At 39.4% G+C, this 27,142-nt stretch overlaps 1 protein-coding gene across 4 annotated transcripts in view; it reads right to left on the bottom strand.

Moving 5' to 3' along the window:
• The window catches only part of LOC149141166 (putative inactive purple acid phosphatase 27), a 421,526-nt gene that overhangs the window by 266,343 nt on the left and 128,041 nt on the right, over window positions 1-27,142 (bottom strand). For all 4 annotated transcript variants that reach the window (XM_089447350.1, XM_089447351.1, XM_089447353.1 and 1 more), the window contains exon 6: window positions 14,371-14,463. In XM_089447350.1, coding sequence (XP_089303476.1) covers window positions 14,371-14,463 — 93 coding nt within the window. The remainder of the gene's footprint in view (window positions 1-14,370; window positions 14,464-27,142) is intronic.

A 27,142-nucleotide genomic window follows, 5' to 3' on the forward strand; every position in this document is an offset into this window, starting at 1 on the left:
TATCTCATTGAGCATATTTCCATTTACTTTAAGCATTTCCTTTTACAAGCACTAATAAACTTACTTGCATCTCATTTAGGCATATTAGTATAGTTGCATTTTAACTTAATTTACCTCCAATCATAAGTTTGGTTAAAAGACATTTCTTAGGGACACCTTTCTTTCATCAACTTGAGGGGCATAGACCCTATTATGTGGTTAACACGGTGTCCTTGCAGTGGTCAGAGCTATAGTCTCTGCAGCATCGAACGCATCGGGTGTGTTGGGTAATCCAAAGAAGGTATTGTTAATATAGCCTTGGTTGTCTTTCTTTGTACCCCTTCCACAACTCACATAAGAGACTTGTTTCAAAACAGTCGAAAGAAAGGTCGCATCTAAACTAGCCTTTTAAATTTAAATTAACGAATATAATTGCATTTAATCTTAGTTTAAGTGCATTTCATGCTAACACATCTTACTATTTTACTTGCAAATTATTTCATGTACTTGTCATTGATGCAAATGTCTTAAATTGATTATCTTATTTAGGCAAGTATCATCTTGTTTACTTTTGCAAGTAAAGTTTAATTTGTTTCCTTTGCAAGTCACTCTATATTGCTTCCATACATGCTTTGGATTTGTGAATGATTATATATTTTGAAAGCATTTCTTGAAAACAAATTTTATATCTTGCATGTGATATCATATATTGTTAACATCTTTTGTTTGATTGATAGGGTTACTTGTGTTTCAATTTGAAACACTTCATTTTTCTTGAGCAAGTACTATTTATTTTACACAAAATATTAAAGGCACTGGTTTTATATATGCAAATCTTTGATTCATGTGTTGATGATTATATATTTCATTTCATATTGCTCATCATATTTGCTCATAATCTTAAAAGTAATCCAATTCACTCTAACATCTCCTAGAAACCTCACATCCTTTTTAACTTAGTTTTCCATTTAGGGACCACCCCCTTAGCTGACCTAGGAGAGAGCTTAAACGGAGAGAGTTGGGAATAGGTGACAACCCCATCTCTTAAATTTGCCACCAACCACACCTTGTGGGGTTAAGGGCTTTTCTCACTAACTTAGGTGTGTGTGACAGGCAGCAAAGCAAATCAACATTTTTGGCGTTGTTGTCGGGGACAAGTCCTCTTGTACCTGGGAAATCGACTAAATTTCGGTTTGGGCATTTTGGACTTTTAGGATTAGATTCTTGCTCGAGTGGCGACTCCACTTAATCCAAATCTTGCAAGAGTTTCTACTAGGAGGCATCCAAGTAGTCTAGTTAGCCCCACTCTTGAGCCTGAAAGGGTTTTGAGAGAGAGGTTAAAGAGACTCTCTCATAGTAGACTTGTTGCTAATCTTGGGCAAGAGGCTTGTTGCTAATCTTGGACAAGAGCCTATTTTTGATATCCATTTACTTTTTCAAGAACAACTAGAGCCAAGCATCATGAATTATCCTTTTGCTCCTTGTGATTTTACTAACATAAATGGCTATCCTCACAATATCCCTAACAAGGCTATTGAAAATTTGTCTTCTTTTCAAGGTAACAATGCCATTAGTGCTACATCACATGTCAAGAATTTCAATGTTTGCATTTTCAAGTGGTGTAACACTGCTAACTATGAGGATTTGAAGATGAGACTTTTTGTTCTCTCTTTAGAAGAGGATGCTCTTGAATGGTTCACTAAGCAACATGCTAACTCTTATGACTCCTTACAAGCTATCATCTATGCTTTCATAGGAAAATTTGGAGAGAAGAAAGAGAATAGACACTTGATCTATGCCATTATCTTTATGAAGAAGAATAAAAATGAAACCATGGAGGAATTCAATAAGAGATTCAATGATTTGGTAAAAAGCATGTTTGTTGTTGTTAAGTTTCCTAATGAGTTTCTTTTGTGCTCATATTTAGATGCATTTGGTGTTGATACTGCCTATGAGTTAAGAAGGAAAGAGCCTGCAAATTTGGGTGCAACTCAATTTGAATCCTTGAAGATGGGAAGGGCTAGAAGGGAATCAGGGAAGTCTAAACTTCCTAGTTTCAATAGAGGTCCATCTAAGTCTCATGATTCTAAGGGAGAGGCAAATGAATAAAGTGCACATGATCCTATTAAATAATTAACCCAACTTATTAAGATAATGGAAGCAAATCACACTACTCAAATGAATGCCATCCAAAATAGACTGGTGGCCATGGAGAGGAATCAAGCTGGGAGATTCCAAAATCAAGGTAATTATAGATGGCAAAAGAAGGGACCTCCAAATAAGCAAAGGCCACCAACCCCACTTGAGTCTACTAATTTCGTTGATGATTCAATCCCCTATTGTAGACCTTGTGATGAGATGCATGATGAAGCCACTTGCCCTTATGCAATAAGGATTTTAGGAGGAATGGCTGGGACAAGTGAGAAAATTAATGTGGTTGGCAAAGAGCATCATTTGTCCATGGAAAATTGGATGGGAGTTATGGAGAATAGCCAAAAGATAAATAAGAAGTCTCCATCTTCCCATAGTGTGAATAACTTTGAAGAGATGGATAGGATCACTGAATTGTATGGAGAAAAGCCTTCACCAAAGCAGATGTTAGAAATGGCCAAAGATAGAGAAAGGGCAAGAAATAGGGAAAGAAATCAAAATGCCCATAAAATTTTCACTCCACCTACATCTGGTTTAAATATTGATTTGGGAGGATGGATAAACAATGCAAAGATTTTAGTACCTGTGACTGAAATCCTAAAGATTCCCTCCCAAAAGTTTAAGTTGTTGAAAGCCATTGATGCACCTCATGTGAAAGAAATGTCAAATTTTGCTAAGGATGGATGTGAGGATGCCCCTATCATTTTGCAAAGTAGTGATATGTGTAGAGGTAACAAGGACCATCAACCTTTCTTTATTACATTGTTGGTTAATGGGTTACTTTTGCATAATTGTATGTTTGATTCTGGGGCATCATCTTGTGTCATGACCAAGAAGGTCATGAATTAGTTAAACTTGAGGATTTCTAGACCTTACCACAACATTTGTGCCATGGATTCAAAAATTATTGAAGTTTGTGGTTTGATATAGGATCTTCAAGTCCACTTAGCAGTACATCCTGATATTATGATCACCATGGACATTATGGTGATTGATGTGCCTGGTGCTTGAGGGATGTTATTGTCTAGAAAGTGGGGAGCTGATATAGGGGGTAGTTTGCAAATGGATCTAAGTTATGCTACCATACCTAATAGTGAGGGCATCATGGTAAGATTGGATAAGGAATTGGAGAGAAAGTTTCATGTGGAGAATCCCAAGAAGCCTTATAATGAAATTGTTTATGAATCTGATGACTTGGGAAATTATGCTATCTTGGCTAACTCTATTGCTCCTTCGGGGAAGGAAGTGGAAAGTAAGAAAGATTGGATTGGGCATATGAATTTTGATGGTGCCCATTCAAAGTTTGGTAAGAGTGTTGGAATTGTCCTTACCTCCCTCCTTGGTCATGTATTCAAGTTTGCCTATAGATTGGAATTTGATGCAACTAACAATGTAGCAGAATATGAAGCTTTATTGTTAGGTCTAGAGTTGGCAAAGGACTTGAAAATTAAAATGCTTAGTTTTAAGGGGGATTCTGATTTAGTCATTCTTCAAATAAAGAGTCAATTTACATGCAAAAATGATAGATTGAAGAAGTATCGCAATGTTGTTTGGGACAATATGGAATATTTTGATGCATTAGATCTTCAAACAATTCCAAGAGAAGGAAATAAACAAGTTGATGAGTTGGTTGTTGCTGCATCTACCTTACAACTTGTAGAGAACTTGATGGATGATAAGATTAAGATGGAAATTATTTTTAGACCATCAGTTCCTGATAATATTGATGTAATGTCCCCATCAGTTACAGGCAGGGTGTATTTCCAGGGCAAGGGATGGCCAGGTCAATGGAGCAGGTTTATGTCATCAAGAGTGTCGATGGAGTTTTGAGGAGTTTTTATGGGGTTTGATGGAATTCACTTGGCATATTCATCATCATGAGCAGTTTTGCACATCTTGTTTCTGGTTCCATGATTTTCCGATAATTCTCATAAAACGAGGTTATTATTGGGCATAACTTAATTAATTATGCTCGTGCTGGCATTCCAGGGAGATTAATTGATGGAACACTTCAGTGTAATAGCTTGTTGGAACCGGAACAAGAAGATCTACAGGATAGGATGCTGAGAAGTGACTTCCAGTGGCCGAAGAGAGTATGGTGGGCGATTTACCATTTTCATTAGTTAAAAATGACTTTAATTAGTCATTTAATTAAGGAAAAATAATTAATTGGAGAAAATGGGACAAAAGTGACTTAAGTGAAATAAAATAAAATTAAAAGGTCACTCACTTGAGATAAATTCAATGGAGGAGCTTCTAGAATAATAATAAAATAGAAAAATAAGATGCTTCTAGAGGCTTGGAGATCTATCCATCAGATCTATAAAAGAGGAGGAGGAGAAGGACAGTTGGGGACATCTTGGATTTGATATTGTTTCTTGTATGAGAGGTTGAGAACTCGGTTCTCTACTCCATTGGTATCCCCAGGACGGAAACCCTCGGGTGATTTAGTGAGATTGGGCGAGTACCCATCTCCCCTTGGTGGATTCATTCAAAATCCACAGGTGTAGTAATTGATTTCCTGTTTTAGTTTGGAGGCCAGTTTCAGTATTATTACATATCTTGGAGAGTCGTTCCCAGCTATTGTATTGGCATATATTTCTATATAATAACGCTGGATTTTGTTGTTGCATTTCTCATTGTTCCTCACGTTGTGATCTTTTAATGAGATTTTCATGCAATTTATGAGTTCATTGTTTTTATCTGTTTGGGTTTTACATGGAAATCTTCTGTTAAGTGCATGACAATTCTATGTGAAGTGCTTGTTCCAAATTTATTTCATTTGGGACATTACAGTGGCATCAGATCCTTGGTCTTGGCTGAGCCTTAGGGTATTTCAATTTCCAGTTGCAACAGTCATTGTCGACGGGTTTTGTCGGAGAATTCAAAAGGATTTGACAAACTCGCCCGATATTAAAATTCAAAAAGGGACGTGTGATCAAATGTTTATAGTGGGAGCCATCAAAATCATTCCAAAGCTGGCAATTTAATTTGTAAAAGCCGCAGTATATCATTAGATTTTAAAGAGGGTCGAATGATCAATTTTTGAGGCCGTGAGAATTTTTTTTTTAAATAAGAGAAGTCAACTCATATTTGCTTAAGTCTAGGGCAAGACTCTTTTATTTATGTGAAAATGAAGAGGAGGCGTGTCACAAATTGTCGAATTATTTCTTGGCTCTCAAATAATTTTCAGGAGGCCGAGAACAATTTTCCTGAGGTCGAGGTTGTAATTTGCTTGGGGAAGCCAAAATCCACCCTAGGTCAAAACCACTGAGGCCGAGATAAAATTACTTTCAAGAAGTGAATATACAGCAACTCGTCTGATCAAATAAGCAATGGAAATCACTGAGTTCATGCCAAGGCCCAGTCGAGATCACCATTAGTTGGAGGTCGTTTTTTTTTGTGGGTTCACGATAGAAATAGGTGACTAGAGAACGAGTTTCTCCATGCAAAGAATCGAAGCCGCATTGAAACATCCATGTTCCTAGTATCGAATTTGCCTAGCTCTGAAATCCTCTTGAGCCAAATCACCTAGAAGCCGAGTGCCCCTATCAGTAATCAGTGTTGAATCATCTTCAAAATTATCAGAATCTAAAACATAATTGTGCGTTGGGTTTTGTTGGGTTGGACGAGATTCGTCTTCCCTGTCGCAGAGTAACTCATGGTGCCTATGTCCAAATGTTGAAATCATGGCATTCCTAGCTGTGCGTAGGAGTGCTATCATCTCTATTACCTGTGCGAGCATCACTATTTTCCAGCGTCCAAACCGACTCAGATTATAGAGGAGCCTAGGAAGAGACTTTTCGGTTGGCAATGTAGAATATCCCTTGTTAGAGGCTAAAATCAGGACTGGAGGAACTATATTTCTCTGTGGGTGAAAGTCAAAATACCACATTCTCATAGCTGGGTCGAGCATCACAGCTCTGTATTGAAAGAACGAGTTAATCAGTTGTGATAGAGTCGAGTTCACAGTCTTTTAGTGGCTGAGTCTTCAATATATTCGTTGTTGTTTGGGTTCACTGAGAGGGGACGTGTTACATGGGGTCGAGCTCTCCTTTCGTCTGGGACTGTGTTAACACTCCATGAAAAAACTTTAATAGCAAGGAAGGGTCGTATTACATTCTGGCAAGGTGAAGCTCCTTTGTCTTTCTTAAAGATGTTGCGACAGAAACCACAGGAGGACAAATTCTGGGCTTACAGGGGTTATTTTTATTTTGCCACAAAAGCCATGGAATATTAAAGTTGGCTAAACCATAGACTTCCGGGTCAATTTCCTACATTATAAGGACAAGAATTACCACTGTTTGATGACCAGAGGCAGCACATGTGCGTGTAACTCAAATTTTTGTTTGACATGACTGGAGCGTAATTTTATGTTACCTGGGTATGTGTAGCCTCTACTGGTGGGTGCTCCCATTTTGAAGACCTATTCAAACTACTGGTGGAAATTAGGTTAGTCTAATCCATTTAAAAATTTCATGTGTTGTGAATGAAAAGGGATTGTTCTAGCTACTATATTTGTGAACTAATTATCAGCGCCATGTACATTTATGGGTTGGTAAATCTGTTAGCTAGACTCCTTGAAAGCTTGTTTTTGAATGTGTTAACACCTGCTCAGTCACAAATCTGCATGATTGAAGCCTTGGTCCCGAGTTGTTATGTTGTATTGTAGCCAAAATCCGAGTATTAGTCTCAAGAGGGGCCGAAGAAAGTTGTTACAATTTCTCGCAAGAGGGGCCGAAGAAATCATTAGTTACTTAGTGGTTCAATGTATATGACTCATGATATGAGAGACATTATTATGTTTTTTGTTGATATTTTGAGGCTCAGTCAGGACTCGGGATTCAGGACATGATTCATTGTTACGTGTGATGTAGCACTAGACATATTACACATATTATATATTAGTTTTCTTTTCATATTCATGTGTCAATGCATTTATTTTATATTTTTGGATGATTTAGATACTAAAAATTTTGAAAAAAATGAATATTTTTTGTACTTTTTAATTTTGCCAATGTTTTACTGATTTTTACAATTTTTTCCTCTTAGGACCTGTTACTGCTCAAACTAGCAAGGGTCCTAGGAGGGGATCCTATAGAGAAACTACTAGGTCAAGGGGCAACAATAGAGCAATAGCCCACTGTCACCTCAGCTGAGGCTCCCTACTCTTTACGAAATTTCATCATGGATGGAGACCCGGTATAGGGGGAAGGAAGGATGGATCGATGAATGGATAGAGAGTGATTCCTAAGGCCTATTCACAAGAGAGGGTCAATTAGATAACTTTCTTGCTTCAAAAGCAAGGTGATTGGCTCTCTAGGAAGGGCTAAAGCCTAGGTTTGGAGGATATTCCTTAACCAAGGGCTTCCTAGACCTAAGGATCCTTATGGATAAGAGGCTTCTATGCAATCCTTGTGGAACAAGAGTTACAAAGTTGCGGGACCACACAGAGCCAAGTGGACCCAAAAATAGGTCAAGGACATAGAGTTGATCAACCAATGAAGGACTTGGCCTACTTAGGGTAGGGAATAGGATCAAGGACTAATTTTATTTGAGACTTTGAATGCAAATATCACAATGAGGACACTAACCCAAATCAGTTTAGGGCAAGAATTGGCTTTGTGGCTAGGGCTTGCTATATCTCGGGATTCCACTGTCAAATTTGCTTGAAACTTGGAGGACCTATAAAGATAACCCCAGCACAGTAATGGACCAAAAAGTGAGGTGTTTGGATGGCTACAATAAAATTCGTTGGATGCCCTAGGTGACCCTCTAGGGTTAGGCCTAGAATTTGGAAAAGTGAAAATAGAGAGGTAAATTTGACCACCAAAGGGATATAAGGATCAATGTATTATTGCTTGGGCCTAATGGAGTTAATATACACATAGATTGAGAATATTTGTGAGATATGGAGCCTTGATTAATCTTCACTAGCCTCTCCAAGGGCAACAACTAGGTTAATATGGATTTATACTTCAAATTTTCGAAGGAGACAAAGTTCCAAGGTCTTCAACCTAAGAGGTGCCTCTAGGAACATTCACCCAATCCCTCAAAGCTCAACGCATGCATTTAATCACTTGTTCAAGGTCCCAGAAGAATTTCGCATTACATTAATCCATACGAGAACAATGATAACAAGATACATGCATTTGACACGTAAGATAACAAGAATAGCATCAAAATTTCGACTCACATGAGAGAGAGTATATCCATTCATCAATCTAGCATTAGAAAGAAGCTCGAAAGACAATAGCGAAAATCCAAACATCATAGTGCATCAAGAAAGCTCCAAAAGTTATACCAGCAAAAAGTGCGAAAATATCTCAAGAGATACTAATCCAATACAAGTGATGATGGGAGGTTACAATGAGCCTCTCTCATTTTTCTACAACTCTAAAGGGGATTCATTTTCCTAATTGGCCTAATTTAGCCCCAAATAATAAAATAATACATAATAATGACATAACTTGTTGACAAGCCCACCAAGATAGCTCAATAATACAAAGAATAACCTCTCAAGAGGGAAAAATAATGAAAATGATGAGTCATTAGGTCGTTGAGGAGGCCTAATGGAGTACAAATGTGCCAAGTTCAGTGAAAAGGCTCCAAAGTCCAAACATAGTGGACAAGGGGTTGGCCCCTTGTTTTCCAAGCAAGTCATATGTGGTGATCCCAAGTGGGTGTGGGGGGCACAATGACATCCTCATGGGTCTCCAAGTGGATCGATAATGCCCGTAAATCATTTGTAAGGTCTAGGATGATGACATAAGCCCTTCCATGTCTCCTGCATTAAGAAACATCCTCATCTAGACCGTAGAACCTCTGCCAAGTGTGTGGTGCAAGTGTGGAGCTGGCTGGGCACGATGAACCAGGTGTATCATCCTCATCCAAAAGGTGGAACATGAGCCATCACTGAGTGGTGTTGGGGATCCATGAAGTACTCTCTATTATGTTGGAGGCCCATGGCTCTCAACGCTCACCCTACAAGTACCAATGTGGCCCTCTAGAGGGCTTGGACCCCGTATAGGGAGACCAAACCCCAAATGGAGACCCACTTGCAATCCTACATATAATCCAGTGCGTCCCCTTACCCTCCAATACAACAATACATTAGAATAATCAAGTAAAAGAGCTTACAAATCATGGAAGCAATGGGGCACTTCATAGTGGCATGCCCTTCCATAGTGGCTTTTGGCATGTACAAGTGTCTTTAAGCTCAATAAGGGGGTTAACCAAGCACCCTATTGATGGTTTTAGTGTTTAAAGGGGGTGACATGTCCATGGTACATCCATCAGGACGTAGGTGGCATGCGATATCGTGATGGAATGGAGTGGGGATCAAGGGAATGCTCCAGGCCACATGTCATGCTGCAAGGATAGCAATGATGAGGAAAGCCCACACTTGGGTATATGAATGCAGAAGGGAGTAAATCTTGGTATATGAGTTATCTTGGCCTTTGTTTTTCCACCCTTCTTCATATGCCTTTTTCCCTTGATTGATTTTTCTTCATAACTGCTTGGAGCTCAAACTGATGAGAGCATGATGCATAGGATATAACAGTGGATACCCCCTTTTAAGGTGGGGCATTTCATTTCCCACCAGGGGTTGGTACAATCATGGATTCCTTAATGTGGAGGGGCTTATCTAGGGCCCACAGGAACCAGTGTGATGGCCATAAATAAGGGTAAGAGCTCATGTTTGGCTTTTGCTCATGTGATAAATTTGTATGCCCCGACCATCTTTTGCATTTTGTGGTACATTTCCTGTTGAGAGTGGCCAAATTATGCTTTTTCTTTTTCTTTTTAGCCGCATCAACCTCTGAGGCATCGTTCTAGGCTCGACCCAAGGTGTGGACAAGGGGAAGGGGAGGTTAACCCTATGTGGACCTAGTGAACACATGTGGACCTAGATGCGAAAAGAGATGAATGGGGATAAAATGAGCGGAGGGGAGTGATGTATATGGTGTTTGGAAGCGAGACCACACAACCAAAATCGGGACTTCCCATGTAGTGTCAACCCTAAAGCTATTGGTCAATAAAGGTGATCCCATGGAACTAGGATAAGAGGCTAACCATCGAATCGGGCAGAGGAGACGAGCACAGACCTAGCCCACTCTTTCCGCTGAATCCCCCCACCAATCCATGCCCAAAAGTGTCCATGATAATTAAGAAAAATTACTCAACTATACCATTCAAAAGCCATACCTTCGAGGTCGGGAGACCCACCTTCAAACATACACTCATAACAGATGGGCGAGGAACTACATGGCCAGCTCAAGTGGTGGAGATAATGGCACATCGATCTATCTGGTGGCTGCAAGAGGCTGTTGACTGTTGGTTGAGGACCATTTAGGAGAAAAAGATTCCTATGCATACTACCCAAAGTGGGTGGGTAACAGGACCCTCGTCGATTTTATCCCAATCACGATGCTCACAACACTAGTTATATCTCTTATGCACATAGGAGGGAAGACTTTGTGAGCTTTTCTAGGTGGTCCGTTGAGCACATTCTCCTAGGTTGAAGATTTCGTTATTATATTTTGCATGCATCCATCTTGGAGGACAAGCACTCCTTGACAGGTTTATGTCCACATATTATGACATGGTTGAGATTTTTTTGGTGGACCCTTGAGCACATCCTCCTAGGTTGAAGATTATATTATTATATTTTGCATGCATCCATCTTGGAGGGCTAATTCTCCTTGATAGGTTTGTGCCCACATATTACGACATGGTCAACCATGGATTGAGAAGGATCTAAATACAATTTTATAATATTTGTTTGACTTGTCATGGAGTTAGTTAGCAAAACATGATTTTTTTATTATATGAGAGAAGAAACCCCCTCTATAAATAAGAGCTCTCTCTCCACTATGGTGGTTGAGACTATGGGGATTGAGGAGCTCTTCCTTTGGACTTCATTTTTATATCATATGCTTGGATCCTTATGGAGGATTGGAGGCATAATATCATTTTCAAGTGAGGCTTTCACTGTGCACTTTAATTACATATCTTGATTTTTTTAGGAGGAGATCCTTGTAGTATTTTATTGAAGCCCTTGTAATGAACCGTGCTTCCCCCTTACAGCTATTGTGGTTGTGTACACTTTTCATATAATAAATCCAATTTTCGCTAGATTAACATAACCACACTTTCATGACAATGCTTAAGTATGGAACCTCTAGCCTTCCATGGTAATTTTCTGTTATAAAAAATAGCAAGCTAAGGCTGATTTGTGTCATGCATAGCATCCCCCCAATGTTGCACGAAGCGGGAGCGAAGCGGAAGCGCGGAGCGCGGAAGCGTCATTTTCCAAAAATCTAGGAAGCGAAGCGTCCGCGGAAGCGTCTGCTATATATATATATATTTTTTATATTTTTTTGCATTTATACTCAAAACTCGGATGTTGACATGGTAAAACTCGGATGTTGACATGGTAAAACTCAGGTCACAGTTATATTACTGTCTGCCATGCCATACATATTGTCTGCTATGTCATACATACTATTTACCATGTCATACATGCCAAGGTTGTCTGTCATGTCATATATATATATATATATTGTCTGCCATGTCTTCTATACGAATCACAATTAATGACATGCCTACTATAAGGGTGTACATATACTCGCATCATTACATAGCAATTGTTATAGCAACTTTAGATCATGTACAGTGCTACAAGATACTCACATACATACTCCAGCATACTTCACATCATATACAGTCATACCTTGGGAGATGGCTTGGATTATATACATACCACTTGCATCACATACATACTATGTTGTACATGCTATACACGATATATACTCTTTGCAATTTGAGCACTCCATATGACATACCTTTGTCACAGGATCATATAAACTGTGTAACGCATGGATCAAGCAATTGTAGCATTTGTCACCTCAGAACAAATCAGATCTTACAGCAGCATACTCACTGTAACATCTGGCAACTTCGAAGTATACTTTTTAACAGCCCTGGTATCTGACTTGGATCATTTTGAATGAGAAGGCACGAATTACAGATATCAGTCTCCGATCTTCTCGGACCACAGGCAAGCAAGGTTCTCTGAATAATTTGGATAAGGGGCATACCTTAGAGCCTCTGAACTTTGTTCTTCGGATCTAATGAGTAGTATAGGATTCGAACTTAGATAAGGTTTTAGAAGAGATGGAGAATGAAGGTTGTCTTCATTTATTTACCCTTCGATTTCCTTGGATACCTTGCCATAGAGCTCACAGGTAGTTCATGAAATGCTATAGGAGGTTCACATAGAGAATAGGCTAGTATCATGTCACAGGGCGTTAAAAAAAACCAGGAAGCGCATTAAAATTTTGGAATCGCGCTTCGGAAAAAATGGAATCGCGCTTCCTAGGGCGCTTCCGGAACGCTTCCGTACGGGACGCGATTCCGGCCTAGGATCCGGGGGGGGGCGCTTCCTGCAACACTGCATCCCCCTAGTGCCTTACATATTTATGCATTCACTCTCTTTCATATATGTTTCTTTGTGTTGATTTGGGGTAGCATCGGATGTGTTCTAGGCCTCAAATTTTGCAGGGAGACTTGAGCACATGTATTCCAAAGAACCCAGAAAGCGTTTTGGGAAATTCCACCCAGAAGTGATTTTATTAAAATAATTAATACTTTTAATGGGGTTCCTAAGTCTAAACTTAGGAAAATTAAAATATTAATGGGTATTAATCTAATCAGGGGTGAAACTTCTAGAAAAAGCCATGGATCAAGCCAAAACGATCTGAGCCTTTGATTATGATTTAATCTAGGTCGTTGGTTGCCCAACAGGAAAATATAAGAAGGGGTTTGAGAGTCATTTGGAAAACACACTAGGCAGATACTCAGTGGCTCAAGAAAATCAATTTTTCTCACTGGTCGAAGTTCAGCAAGAGAAAATCGATTCAGAGGGAGAGTTGCAGGTGGAGGAGACACAGAGAGGGTTCAGCATCAGTCAAGGAGACAGGGACAAAGACACAGAGTAGTAGAAGGGAGAGTGTTGGGCAGATTGACGTTGGGAGAGGCAGCGCTGGCTTGAGTGACGCAGGCATTGCGCAAGCCAGTCCAGAGGCCAAAGAAAGTGACATTGGGCAAACTAGAGAGAAGCAGAGGGTGGAGGAACCTCTCTCTCGGGTCAGATACTTGTTTAGGAACGTCTGTAAATTTTTCTTAGAAAGCATTGTTCTATATTGTTGGGTGTAATTTGTACATGATGATTTTTGCTGAAGAATAATAAAACCCTCATCTGCTGCACCGGTTTTCCTGCATTGGGTTTTTCCGGGGACAATTGTCCAAAAATAATTGTCATTGTGTTTGTATATGTGTCAACATTTTACTTACATTCTCATTCTGCAATGTTTTAATTGTGAAGGCTGCAGTAGAATATGTTTCGATATTTGCCGTAAGAATACAGTAGATAACTTATTTCTGAAGTAATAAGTAGAAGAAATCATATTAATCACTGCAGTGGGATTTCTATTTTATAAATTTTCACACTTTGACTCCATTTTCCCAAGGTATGATAAGGCACCTGTTCTTGGGATTTTCCTTGGTCTTTCTCTTCTCACACCATTCATTCTTCAATTATACTACTACCACCCATTTTGCTTAGGCTAAATTTTCAATAAATCACCTTCAGCCTCTACTCTTTAGCCTTAGAAGTTAGCAATACTATCCTTGGGAAGGCCCTGCTTGAGTTGGAGCAGAACCAACCAAAAGTGGGACGAAGAGCTACTGCGATGACAGTGTGTAGCCTTTTTGAGCTGCACAAGACTAGCCCTTTGATGCTTGGGACCTTATATATCATATGGGGGTGCTAGATTTTGCTGTAACAAGTCCTACCGATTGGGTATATTCTTTTCATAGAATTTTGCATAAAAAAGAATATTAACAGTACAATTTTCTTTAAACACTTGAAAGAGCTAAAAAGATTTATCCGTAGATCATAAACTTGTAATATGTTCGCAACCAAAAAAGTGAAGCAAAAGTATAATTTATATTAGTCAGTCCATCCCAGGTATGAAGCTTTTGGTATAAATGTAGATGATTCAATTATTGTTTCTTGCTATGATTTTAAAAAGCAAAAGAATTTCAGAATAACATGTAGATAAACATAATTCATCAAACACTTGATTATTCAATGGAAGATCTTCCAAACTGTGGAATAAATGCGACTCATAAAGGTCTGGAACTCAGTCAAGAAAAGATTGATTTGTCACATACCTCATTCCACAACTTTCCCTGAGCAAGACGTGGATACAGAGGTGCTTTTGGGTCTGCAAAACTGATTGTGTTGGAAATCGCCAACAATTTTGGCTGTACAGTGTAAAAATGTTTAGTCAGTGAGTGCTCTAAATAAAATGTATGTGCTATGTCTATAACCTGCAATATCAGTTTTTTCTCATAGATTGTACAAATCGAAAGATGATTTGGCCAGAATTAAATTTGAATCAGATTTGTTTGTTTTTGTTTTAGTTAGAGAGCAATATCATATATCTTCTTGATGTTCCTTTTCTTGTCCATCTCATGAATTGTACAGGATGGTATATTCCTTACTTACTACCCTATGCCATAATTTGAAAACAGATGTTCTTGCTAGTCCCACTAAATATTTGGGTTCTCCAAAAGCACAAACATAGTTTGTTTCTTTACTTTAATAAAATAAAGAAAGCAGAACTCAAGACACAAAGAATATTAGCACAACAGAGAACCCAAGTTGTCTAGGGAAAGGAGACAAAAGGATGTAAATTTGAGGTTTAATTTCTTCAACTGTCAACCATTTTATAGATAGATTTTACACTAAGATTTCGAGTCCAAGGAACTGTGAGTTGTGAACCTTAATTTGATTTGTTATGATGGTGTTGGTTTGGTTTTAAATGGAATCCATAACCCTGTAGATGGCTCTGCATTTATATGGTTTCAAAATTTTTCAAGTTTATAAATCAATTGTAAGAAATTTAAATTTCAACTAAACTTTGCCAATTTAGGTGAACAGAACCCCAGCTTCAATGCAATATTCAAACTCATGCCGTATCATCTAAATTGGGAAAAATAAGTATCCTTAATGGAGAAAAAAACTGTGCAATCACATGGACTTCAACATACACCAACGATTTTCAGCCTGAAGATAGGATGCAAGGGTTTGACAAATGCACAGTTTTGTAGCTAAACTTGCAGGAAGGTTTGGAAGGGCTGTCCTTTTAATTCCTGGATATCAAAGAAGATCTGTGTCCCTAGTTGTAGAATGTTATTAACAACCTAACTATGCCTTAGTTCATCTCATTCAAACCTGTTACCCACCAAAAGTTGGTGACCCCTAGGAGAAACTCTTTTCCCATTCATCTCTTCCAGCCAGCAGCCAGAAGCCTCTGACAGCCACCAAATAGCCAATCTGACGTGCCATTCATATCTCCACCACTTGCATCAGTCATATGTCTCCTCGCCCATTTGTCTCCATTCAAAATAATATTTTTCGTTGACCAAATTAAATTCCTCCAAGGGCTAGGAGGGGCCTTTCTTGATGAGGAAGGTTGTCCAAAGGAGGGAATTTGTCCCTGAGCTTCCAAATTAACAACATGCCATTCATATCTCCACCACTTGCATCAGTCATATGTCTCCTTGCCCATTTGTCAAGAGCACATGTTGGAAGGTGGGCTTCTAATCAAAAGGTACTTTATTCATTTGCAAGAAGGTGCCTATGCTTGTTTGTATTTGGGCATTATGACACGGATTATGGGGCAACTTGGAAGAAAGAAGGGTCTTGGCCGTAGTCTTGTTCCCTCACCTTAAATGGGTGGTTAATTTTCATTCCTATTCCAATAGGACCTCCCCTGGCCCATGGCTTTAGGAAGTGGCACTGCTTGAGAAACCATGATTGAGATAGCATAGCCCCATCTATCCCTATTCCATACTTACCACTTTCCATCTTACATTACAAGCCCTTATTCCACATACCTTCTTCGAGTTTGACTAACCATTGGTTCATTGGTATTTGGCATCCACAAATCCTTATACTTGGGTAGGGCCTAGAAATGCACACTGGGAAGTTGATGCAGCTAAAAGAAAAAGAAAGAGCATATGATGGCCATAAGAAACAAAATCAAAATGCAAAAGATGGTTGGGACTGATAAATTAGCATGTGGGCAAAAGCCAAGCATGAGCTCTACCTCTATCATATGGCCATCACCTGGTTCCTAGGCCAATGTTGCCCCATCTCATAGAAGACAAGGAACCTTTGCACATTCCAACCCCTAATGGGCGACGAACTACGCCCTCCTAAAGGGGGTAATAACTACTTATATCATACAAAGAAAGATCCTATTCCTTGAGCTACAAGCAGTAATACAAAGAAGAATCAAGAAAGAGTAAAAGGCATATAGAGGGGTGGATAAACAAAGGCCAAGGTAACTCATGCATCTGCATTTGCTCCCTCCTCACATCCATACACCTAGGATGAGGTATTCCATCGTAGTCGGTCCCTTTGACCATGGCACTTGGCCATGAAGTATTTTTCCCTTTGTTCCATCATTATTCACATGGAACCTATCGATTGAAGGATGGACCAAGGAAATATCACTTCCCTTTGAGAATTGGGAACACCTAATAGAACCGTCTATTAACCACTCCTACCTAGGGAGGTAACACCATTACATGACTAAGGCCCCAATTTTGGACGAGAAGCCACACATGAAGTGTTATTTTGCCCATTTCTTTCAATTTTGGTTCACTTAGATGCAATAATGATTAATATACCTGATGGTGAAAGTTGCAACACTGGATATTGTGTGTAATTGGCAAGTGGTTCCATTCATAGGTTTGGGGCCTGGGAAAATTAACTAGGGTCTAGATTCTCCAGAGGGACATATTGACACCCACAGGTGATGCTTTGAGAGCAATGGGACCCTAGGCAGTTGTACAACATCATTCACATCCATGTGCACCCACAACATTTCTACATTTGCTTTATTATTCACAAGATGATGCACCTGGACTAGAATGTCCCCAGTCGGCTTAGCAGTGATCACATGATTTGGCAGTTGATCTAGGGCCCACATGGGAGGGATAGCACCATCTTCAGTTCCCTCAACATTGGTGCAAAATCAAGCTTATTCGTCACTTGGAGACCCATGAGACGTAGTTTTGTGCCCCAAACCCATATTTGGGGGCTACAAGATGATTTTCAAAGAGACCTAGGGGCCAACCCCTAGACCTTGATTTTAGGAACCCTCTACACTTGTCATGGCACTATAGGAGCTCAACACAAGCCCTAGAAGGGCCTACGACAGCATGACATCAACATTTTGACCCTCTTGTTTGGAGATTTATTATGTTTTACATTGGCTACAAGGTCGGCCTATGACCTTGATTAGTTCTTGCCCATTATTTTAATGTTTGAGGGGCTTCTAGGCATAATTAGACATTAGTAGCACATGTATATATTAGAGATCATTCATTTGTGATCTCTCATCATCATCACACTTGGAATTTCGGATCTCTTGAGCAATTCGCACTTTTCTTTTGTGGAAAATTTGCAGTTGTCTTAATGCACTTTGACATTTGGAGTTGATTTGTCTATCATTGGAGCTATTCTTTGGATGAATGGAATGGATTCTCTACATATTATCTTGTAAGTGTAACTAGATGTTGAAAATTTATCTCTTACATGTCTAATGTATGGAATTTTGTTGATTCTAGTAATTGCAATTATGCCCTAATTTGTTGAATATTTATTGAATGTTAATCTAGATGATGTATTGCATGCATTACTCATAGATAATGTGTAAATGAATGTCCTTAGTGGTGAACTCTTTGATAGCTCTCCCATGAAAAATCCATCTTCCATTGCATAGGTAATTGTTGGAATTTTGCTTGCTAGGTCATCAGACATACTTAGAAGCTCTTTGGCTGATATAATGCATTGAGGACTCCATACGCCCAAGGAATAAGGGATTTGTTCATTTCATTGGTGATCATATCTCAATTTTATCCATTTTCTTCTTCTCTTAATTTCGGTCCTTTCAAGGCTAGGGTAGAGAACTAGGGCTTAGTGTGAAATTCTAGGGAAGAGGTATTTTGGTGGTTGGAGAGCCTAAACATCGAGAGGATAGGGTTTGCCACAAAACCTATCAATTTGGTGGGCATCCACTCCAATTTCATCCATAAATTCTCTTGCCCTAGGTGTTTGATCTAAGAGGGAAAACCTAGTTTTTCTTCCCTCAACTCAAGGACTTCTTTGAAGGTTTCACGAGCCTTGGCATTGCTAATATACATTTCAAGAATCCTTTTCTCCTAGCCTTGACCTTGAGTTGCTCCAACACTCGTCAAATCTATCAAACCCTAGGTCTCGTAGCCTTTATTTCTAGGTCCCTTCATAAAAAGCAAATTGCTTCCTTGTGAAGCCTTGGACCTTAATTGTGTCTTTCTTGAAGACTTCCTAGTGAGATCATTTTATAGTATATACATTAACCCTAGAATACCTATTATGAGTGATCTCTTTCCTACTGAGACTCCTCCCATCGGTGAAAGTCTGTAAAGAGCAAGGGGTTTTGGCTATGGTGACAGTGGGCCACTACCCCATTTGATGAAACACCTTAGTGTAATAGCTCGTTGGAACCAGAATGAAGATATCTGCAGAATGGGATGGTGAAACGTGACTTCCAGTGGGTTGAGAGATCGTAGAGGCAAATTTACCATTTTCCTAGATTAAAAGTGACTTTAATTAGTCATTTAATTAAATAAAAAGGGAAATGCTTAATTGAGGAAAAAGGCCAAGTGACTAAAATAAAATAAAATAAAAGGTCACTTAAGATAAAGACAAGAGGAGAAGCTTCTAGAGCAAGAAATAAAATAATAAAAAAGTGCTTCTAGAAAGCGGGAGAAAGATCCATCAAGCCTTTAAAAGGAGGGAGAGAAAATTATTTGGGATATCTTGGAGTTGTGATATTTTCTTGTTGGAAAGGTTTTGGGAATGTGGTTCTCAACTTCCATAAGCCCCAGGACGAAAACCCTTGGGTTTACTATTGTGAGTTGGACGTAAACCTAGCCCATTATTGAGGAGATTTCACCCAAAAATCTTATGGAGCTTTAGCAGCATTATTAGATATCAAAACTGGAGCATATCTAAAGATTGGAGTGAGGATCATATATTTTCCAGTTACAGATTATTGTGGGAGGCCATCATCAGAATTGAAGCAGAATTTCAGAGGTCATCTCAGTTATTTCCCAGCTCAGCTAATTGCAGATGTGCTAACATATATTGTAGTTAATATAATAAAGTTGAGATTTCATGCATGTTTTTCTTGTCTATTTTGAGTTGCAGCGTTTTATGGGTTTATTGTGTCAAAACAAATATTTAATTTTGCAGCATAATATCTGCAAATTGAACGGTTTTTAATTGAAGAAATTTACGGCATAATTTATGAAGAAAAATTCTTGAACTTTTTGTCAAAATTATTTTTGGGATATTACACACATCTATACACTCAAGATGTGGATCCCTATTATGCTGGTCCCTTTGACCATGGCACTCGGCCATGAAGTCTTCTCCCCTTCATACCTTCATTATTATTCACCAACACCTATCAATTGAAGGATGGACTGAGGAAATGTTACTTCGCCTTAGCGGATGGGAACACCTAATAGGGTTTCCCTTTAGCTACTCCTACCTAGGGAGGAAACACCATTTCGAGTTCAAGGTCTTGATTTTGGAAGGGAATCCGTATTTGATGTGTTAAATAGCCCATTACATTCAAGCTTGGTTCACTTAGATGCAATAATGATTATTATCCCTAATGACTGGTTGCTTTCACTAGACTTTATGTTGTGATTGTCAGGTGCTTCAACAACCATGTTTTGGGTAACTTACACAGAGGTACCTTAGCCACCATAGAAGTATATTGGCACCCATAGGTAGAGCACTAAGAGCCTTGGACCTCCGAGCAGCAATAGCACATCATACATGACCCTAGGCACCTCCTGCCACTTTGCACTACATTTGATGATTCTTCAAGATGATAGACCTGAATCCAATATGCCCCCAGGCCGACCATAGCACCATATGAGGGATGGAAACTAGTTCAAGACCTAGATGAGGATGGTCTTGTGAAAAATTCACTATTGAAATTTTATTGCAACAACTAGAATTAATTCTTCTAACTATAAATTAGGCAGTTTAATGCTACGACAACAACGAATTAACCACATTGCAAACTTCACAAAGAAAATAATATGAAAAATAAACTAGAAATTGAGAAAATATTGGTGCACACACAAAAAAATATAACACCATTATTTTTTGACAAATGTCCTCGAAAAAACCCAACTTGGGAAAACTGGTTGTAGCAGTTGAGGGTTTTTATTATTAAGCAGCAGTGAGAAAATTCTGAGTACAATAAATGTCGCCAAATTAGCGAATCTATCCAAGAGAAATACTGGTAAAAATTTACTAAGGGATTTTACCCTCACTCCGAGCAAATCCGACACCATCTGGCCTCTGAAAAGCTAGTCGTCCAACTAGTTTGCACAGCTTCTGCGTTACCCCAGGGCTACCTGCCAAACGCACTACCTGAAACAACTACCAATCTAATCGTCATTCCTACTGTTGACTGGGAAAATGCTTCTTCGGCCCTCTGGAAAATATTCCCAACCTTTGGAACTGAAAACGTCTTCCCCTTCAGCCAAATCAAATTGCTCACTTGAGGCTCTGCGCAGCCACCTAGAGAAAATTTTCGACCTCCTCTTTCTGACTCTTCGAAACTGGAAAACTTCCTCCGGACTCACTGTCTCTGCTCCTCTCTATCTTTGCTTCCCTTCTATGGCTCGAACTCTTTCGTCACAATGTTGTTGCTCTCTGGAAAAAATCAAACTGCCCAAGGAAATCGATTTCACGTGTATTCCCCCATCTACCCATCGACTTCTTACAATCTCACTGTGGGACTCCAACGGCCAAGATTAAACCTTAATCAATGGCTGAAATTATTTCCTAGTCGATCCATGTGAGTTTCTAGAGAAATCTCACCTTCCTCAATTAATCACTATTAATTAATCATTTTTCCTAAGTTAGATAGGAAAAATTTAACTACTAATCAATTAAGTTAATTAAGACATTTCTAGGTGGATTTTCCCGAAACCTTTTTTAGCTTATTGAGTACTAGTGTTTTTTAACCTCTCTGACATCTATTGAGTCTAGAACACCATTCAATGCTACACAAACTAACACTCCCTCTTAGCGAGGAAGGTGTTCTAGTGTGGAACTACTCCCACACCCTGTCTTTGCATCACCCTCTATATATGTTGCTCATGTCTGGCCACTATGACTGCCTGCCACTGCCCATCAACCACTACGCAACTCCGATGTTGCATCTGTGCTTCTACTGACACTGCTATATTGTTGTCAACTCTGCATCTGTATTTCAACTCCCTCTTAATTATTGTTGCTGCTACTGCAACTGAGAAGCATCTGAAATATTGAATTAATTGTGTCTTTGTGTTGCACCTGTCTCCTGAACATCTGACTGCTACTAACCTTTGCACTGTCCATTGGGGAATCTGCGCTGTTGATGACTCTGCCACTGATCCTCTTGCTCCGTTGTTAACACTACTCTATGCTCCTGAACACTTGACTGCAGCTGGTCTACAATTATCACTCCAGAATCTGATTGCATCAACTAACATTGATCCATCCTACTACTGGATATTGTGGGCCCCTGTATAAAGGTAATGATCCATGAGGAAGACACCTCAATGGACCCTGCCCAACCTCTGCACAACTCTAGGACTACAGTTCCATATCGCCCTACCTCACTCCTGGAGGTATAGCTGCAAACATGGCGAAATCTTCCTCCAACCTGGAGGACGGTTTGTCTATCTCTGCGGATGTTGTCGCCTGGTCTTGCTTCTCCTACTTGTCCTTCTTTTGAGAATACTGAGTATTGTAGTGGCCAAACTCGCCACACTTGAAGCACTTTACCTTGGATAGGTCCTTCTTTTTCTTCTTCTCCCCTTGTCCCTGGCTAGGACCTTTTGATCAAAGGGCCACATTTTCTTCCTCCTTCTAACCTTTCAAACCCTTGCTGCTCCTGCCACTGATGGAGCTCTTTACTAGAGCTTGCTTCATCTCCTACTGCTGCAGGTCTCACCATACCCTGTCCCACCCTGGTAATGTGTCTCGTCCCAAAATGCATTGGACGAAGACTTCCCATTCCTCTGAGACACTGTTTAGGGCCAAACGCACAAGCTCTGTAGGTTGAGGTGCTTCCCCAACGGTTGCAAGTTGATCCCAAATTTCCTGAATTCTGGTGAGGAAGGGATCTATTCCTTCACCCTTCTGCATCTTGATGTTTCTCAACTTCTCTTTCAGGGATATCTTTCCTTGCTCGAAAGGATTCTGAAACAACCTTGTGAGAGCATCCCACATCTCCTTGGCAGTGTTCTTGCCAAATATATGCGAGACTATACGGCCCCAAACTCTATCTAGGATCATCCGCTTCGCTTTGGCCATTTCTTTTTGTACTCTCTCAGTTGATTTGCATCAGTCGGTACTGCCACAACATTTTCTACATAGGTCTTCAAGCCAAATTCATCCAACAGGAAGGACATCCTGGCCTTCCAAATGTCATAATTGGAGGCTCCCTCCAACCTATCGTGACCTCTAAGCCCAGTTGTGGCCATCTCTAAAACTGGAATGGAAATCTCCCTCTTTCACCTAATTGGCTGTTGAATATGCTATTCACACTCCCTTCTGAAGTGAGAAAATACGCTTACAGCTACTATCGACTACAACTGGAAATTTGGATTTCTAAGAAACCCTCTGAGAGAAATCCCCTCTGTGTGTGCACTTTCTCTTCCACCCAATGTTGATTCTGCTCTAACAATTGTTGCAAAACCCTTCTGTGCCCAAACAAGGAATCTGCTCAGCGAAAATTTGAGCTGCTAGTGCTCCCTCTGCCTATTGGAATCACTCAATCTGGCAAGCCGAATTTTTCTGCAATCCTGCACAAAAAAATTTGATCTGTCTAGCAATTTGTACTACATGGCTAGGCATTGCACAGCCCTAGAAAATCTGTTCTACTGCTCCCTCTGAATAGCGAATTTTCTTCTTCTGCTTCTAAGCTCCCCTGTCTGATCAAACTGGCTCTAATACCATGTGAAAATTTCACTACTGAAATTTTATTGCAGCAACTAGAATTAATTTTTCTAACTATAAATTATGCAGTTTATTGCTATGACAACAACGAATTAACCACACTGCAATCTTCACAAAATAAAATACTGCGGAAAATAAACTGCAAACATAGAAAATATTGGCACACACAAAAAAATATATCACCGTTATTTTTGGACAAATGTGCCCGGAAAAACCCACCTTGGGAAAACCAGTTGCAGCAACTGAGGGTTTTTATTATTAAGCAGTAGTGAGAAAATTCTGAGTACAATAAATGTCGCCAAACTGGCGAATCTATCCAAGAGAAACACTGGCAAAAATTTACCAATGGATTTTACCCTCACTCCGAGCAAATTTGGCACAATATGACCTCTGAAAAGTTAGTCGTCCAACTGGTTTGTGCAGGCTCTGCATCACCCCAACGCTACCTGTCGAACGCACTGCCTGAAACAACTACCAATCTAGCTGTCCTACCTGCTGCTGATTGGGAAAATGCTTCTTCGACCCTCTGGAAAATCTTCCTGACCTCTTGAACTGAAAACATCTTCCCCTTTAGCCAAATCATATTGTTCACTTGAGGCTTTCCATTGCGTCTGCGCAACCTCCTCGAGAAAATTTTCGACCTCCTCTTTATGACTCTTCGGACTGGAAAACTTCCTTCGGACTCACGTCTCTGCCCTTCTCTGTCCTTGCTTCCCTTCTCTGGCTTGAACTCTTCCGGTAGAATGTTCTTACTGTCTGAAAAAAATCAAACTTCCCAAGGAAATCGATTTCAAATGTATTCCCCCATCTACCCATCGACTTCTTATAATCTCACTGTGGGACTCCAACGACCAAGATTCAATCTTAATCAATGGCTGAGATTATTTCCTAGTCAATCTATGTGAGTTTCTAGGAAAATCTCACCTTCCTCAATTAATTATTGTTTTTTAATCATTTTTCTTAAGTTAGACTTAGGAAAAATTTAATTACTGATTAATTAACTTAATTAAGGCATTTCTAGGTGAATTTTCCTGAAATATTTTCTGGGATATGGATTCCTAGTGTTTCTTAGCCTCTCTGACAACTGTCGAGACTAAAACACCATCTGATGCTTCAAAATCTAACAAGTCCCACCTTCAGAAACTTGGGAGGGCTAGTAGCACCTAGAAAGCCTTCAACGTTGGAGCAGAGATGGACATTTTGAACAGTTGGGGACCCAGGGAGACCCCTTTGTTGTCCCGGCTAGATTTTGGGACCACGGAGAACTCTTGATTAGAATTTGAAGGCCCACCCTTAAATCATGATTTTTTAATGCTACTACATAAAACCTGGCACCTTGTAGCGTCAACGCTTGGCATTTGGAGCCTCTTTCATGGATGGCATGAGCATTAGAAGCATCAAAGCTCACACATGTGGGCTTTTCCAAGCATTTATGTCAGACTAGGGGGTTGGCCTGTAACCCAGGGCATTTTTGTGATTTTACTTGTCACTAGGGGCTTGTAGGCTAATAATTAGAACTCATCCTCCTCATATAAATAAAGGAGAAGACTTTCGTTCCTATTCATCATCACTTGTGACTATTTGACCTCTCTTGGAGAATTTCAACCTTCTTGTACCTTTGGAGAAATGTGATCTATAGAGCATTTTGTGTATTGGAGCTATATTCTTGTCTTTGGAGAAGATGCCTTGGATCAATAATTGGATTATACATGCATATTGTCTTGTAAGTGCTTTACTATTGAAAATTTCTGATTTTATGTTTAATGTATGGAATAAATTGATGATCTAGGGTTTTTCTATTGCACCATTGTTATTGAAGATAAATTGTATGGAAGTTAGGTCTCATTATTGCATGCATTACTCATGTATGATATGTGATGACAGTCCCCTTGGTGAACCTTACATTAGCTCTCCCAAGTGAATTTTGACCCCTCACAAAGGTAACAATTAGGGTTTTGTTGCTAGGGCATCAAGACATCCTTACTCCTTTGCAAGTTTTAGCCAATTTTATGAATCCACAGACTACATCAACCTTAGGACTAGGAATTGGCCATGTCTTTTAGTGATCAAGTCAACTTTTACCAACAAATTGTATCTCTCTCTCTCTATCTCTCTCACATTCAGACCTCTTAAGGCCAAGCAACCCAATTAGGGCTTAGTGCGAATTTACTTGAAAAGGCAATTTTGGCCTCAGAAGGATTCAACATCAAGGGTTGTAGTGGTTGCCTCAAAATCATTCCTCTTGGTGGCTAATATTTCCATTTTCCTCCATAATTTCTCTTGCCCTAGTTTGTTTTGCCTAGGGGAAACCCTAGTTTGGTTAAGCTTCAACTTGAGGGCTTGTTGAAGGTTTCCTATGCCCTTGCCTTGCTAGAATTCAAAGTTGGGAACCTTTTCTTTGCACCTTAACCTCGAGACATTCCATTTTCCAAGCCATTAATCAAACGCTAGGTCTAGTGTGCCCTAGTTTGGCCTACCCAAGGAATGTGAATTGCCTCTCCTTCATCGCTAGAGCCTTGTTCTTAAGTTGTGTCATCCCTTAGAAGCCCTTTGCATCACCTTACAGTTATAAACCTCAAATATTTGTTAGGTGACCTATATACTGAGACTCCTCTCATTGGTGAAAATCCATAAAGAGCGGGGAGTAGTAGCTATGGTGACAGTGGGCTACTACATTATTGTTGTCACTTGGTCTAGTGATCTCCTTGTAGGGTACCCCTCCACAAGGCATGCTAGATTTTGCAGCAACAAATACCTAATAGAATTGTTTATCATAGAAAATTCAAAAATAAGACAATTACCCTATGGACCTAGATGGACTTAGTAGACAAGAGTTTGGGCACAAGGTCATTGAGAAATGCATGGCTATAAACCAACCGAATTAACCTCCTTTCCTACTACTCTTGGCTATGCATCTTGATCTCTAACCCAAAGGGATGTTTACTATGTTGCCATTGTTTTTAATACCTATGTCTTTATTGTATTGCCTCTATTCTCTCTATTATTTGCTCTATGCCTTCAACTTAACCTAGGACTGCATCTCGATCATCTAAATCAGTGAACCCCAATAGCACTTCTTACTACTGAAGGCTTAAGGTCTAGTAAGTATTAGTCACATTGGTCTATTTCTAGATGCTTTATGGCATAACCATCAACCAAAGGACCTTTTATATTTAGTTTCATCAGTTTATGGGAAACTGTTATTTCATGCAGTTTTTTGTTTTTCAATATTCGAACCACGAGGGGCCCACACATCAAATTTAACTACTTGATCCTCGTGAAAAAGCAAGTCCAATGAGACCGTTTTAAATTAGTTCTGAAATGGCAATTTTTCCTTTGCTTTTGTGATTTTTTTTAATTATGGCCTAGTATGTCATTTGGCCAAAAGTTGTACTTTCATACTTTTTTTCTTTTCTGGGAAGATTTTCTTTTTAGACATGTATATCATTAGTAAATTTATATGTTTGGCAAGTGCAAGTACTGGTCATGCTTCCTAACTAGCAACTTAGGGGTGGTCTAAGTTTCCTCTACATGAAAAAGTGAGGAGTTAAGTAGCTTCTTTGTCACTAGTTTCTGTCTTAAGCCGACACTTGCTGTTGATATGAATCATGTCTCTAGGTAAGATTTCAAGGATCATGACTTCAAACACACAAGTTGTGAAATGATTAAATTATTAAATCTTCATTTAATTATTTAATCACATGAATTGTGAAATTTCCACGATTGCAGCTACTGGATATTATTCTCATAACTTATGCAATTTATTTGTCTTTTGTAAATTTATTTATGGCAAATAACAAATAACTCACAACAACAATCTTCACAAATAAAAATGTTGAGGAAAATAAATAT

The sequence above is a fragment of the Pinus tabuliformis genome, chromosome X, assembly GCF_031772625.1.
Source record: "Pinus tabuliformis cultivar Carrire ecotype Pingquan chromosome X, CPIR1, whole genome shotgun sequence".
In the NCBI taxonomy this organism is placed as follows: Eukaryota; Viridiplantae; Streptophyta; class Pinopsida; order Pinales; family Pinaceae; genus Pinus; species Pinus tabuliformis.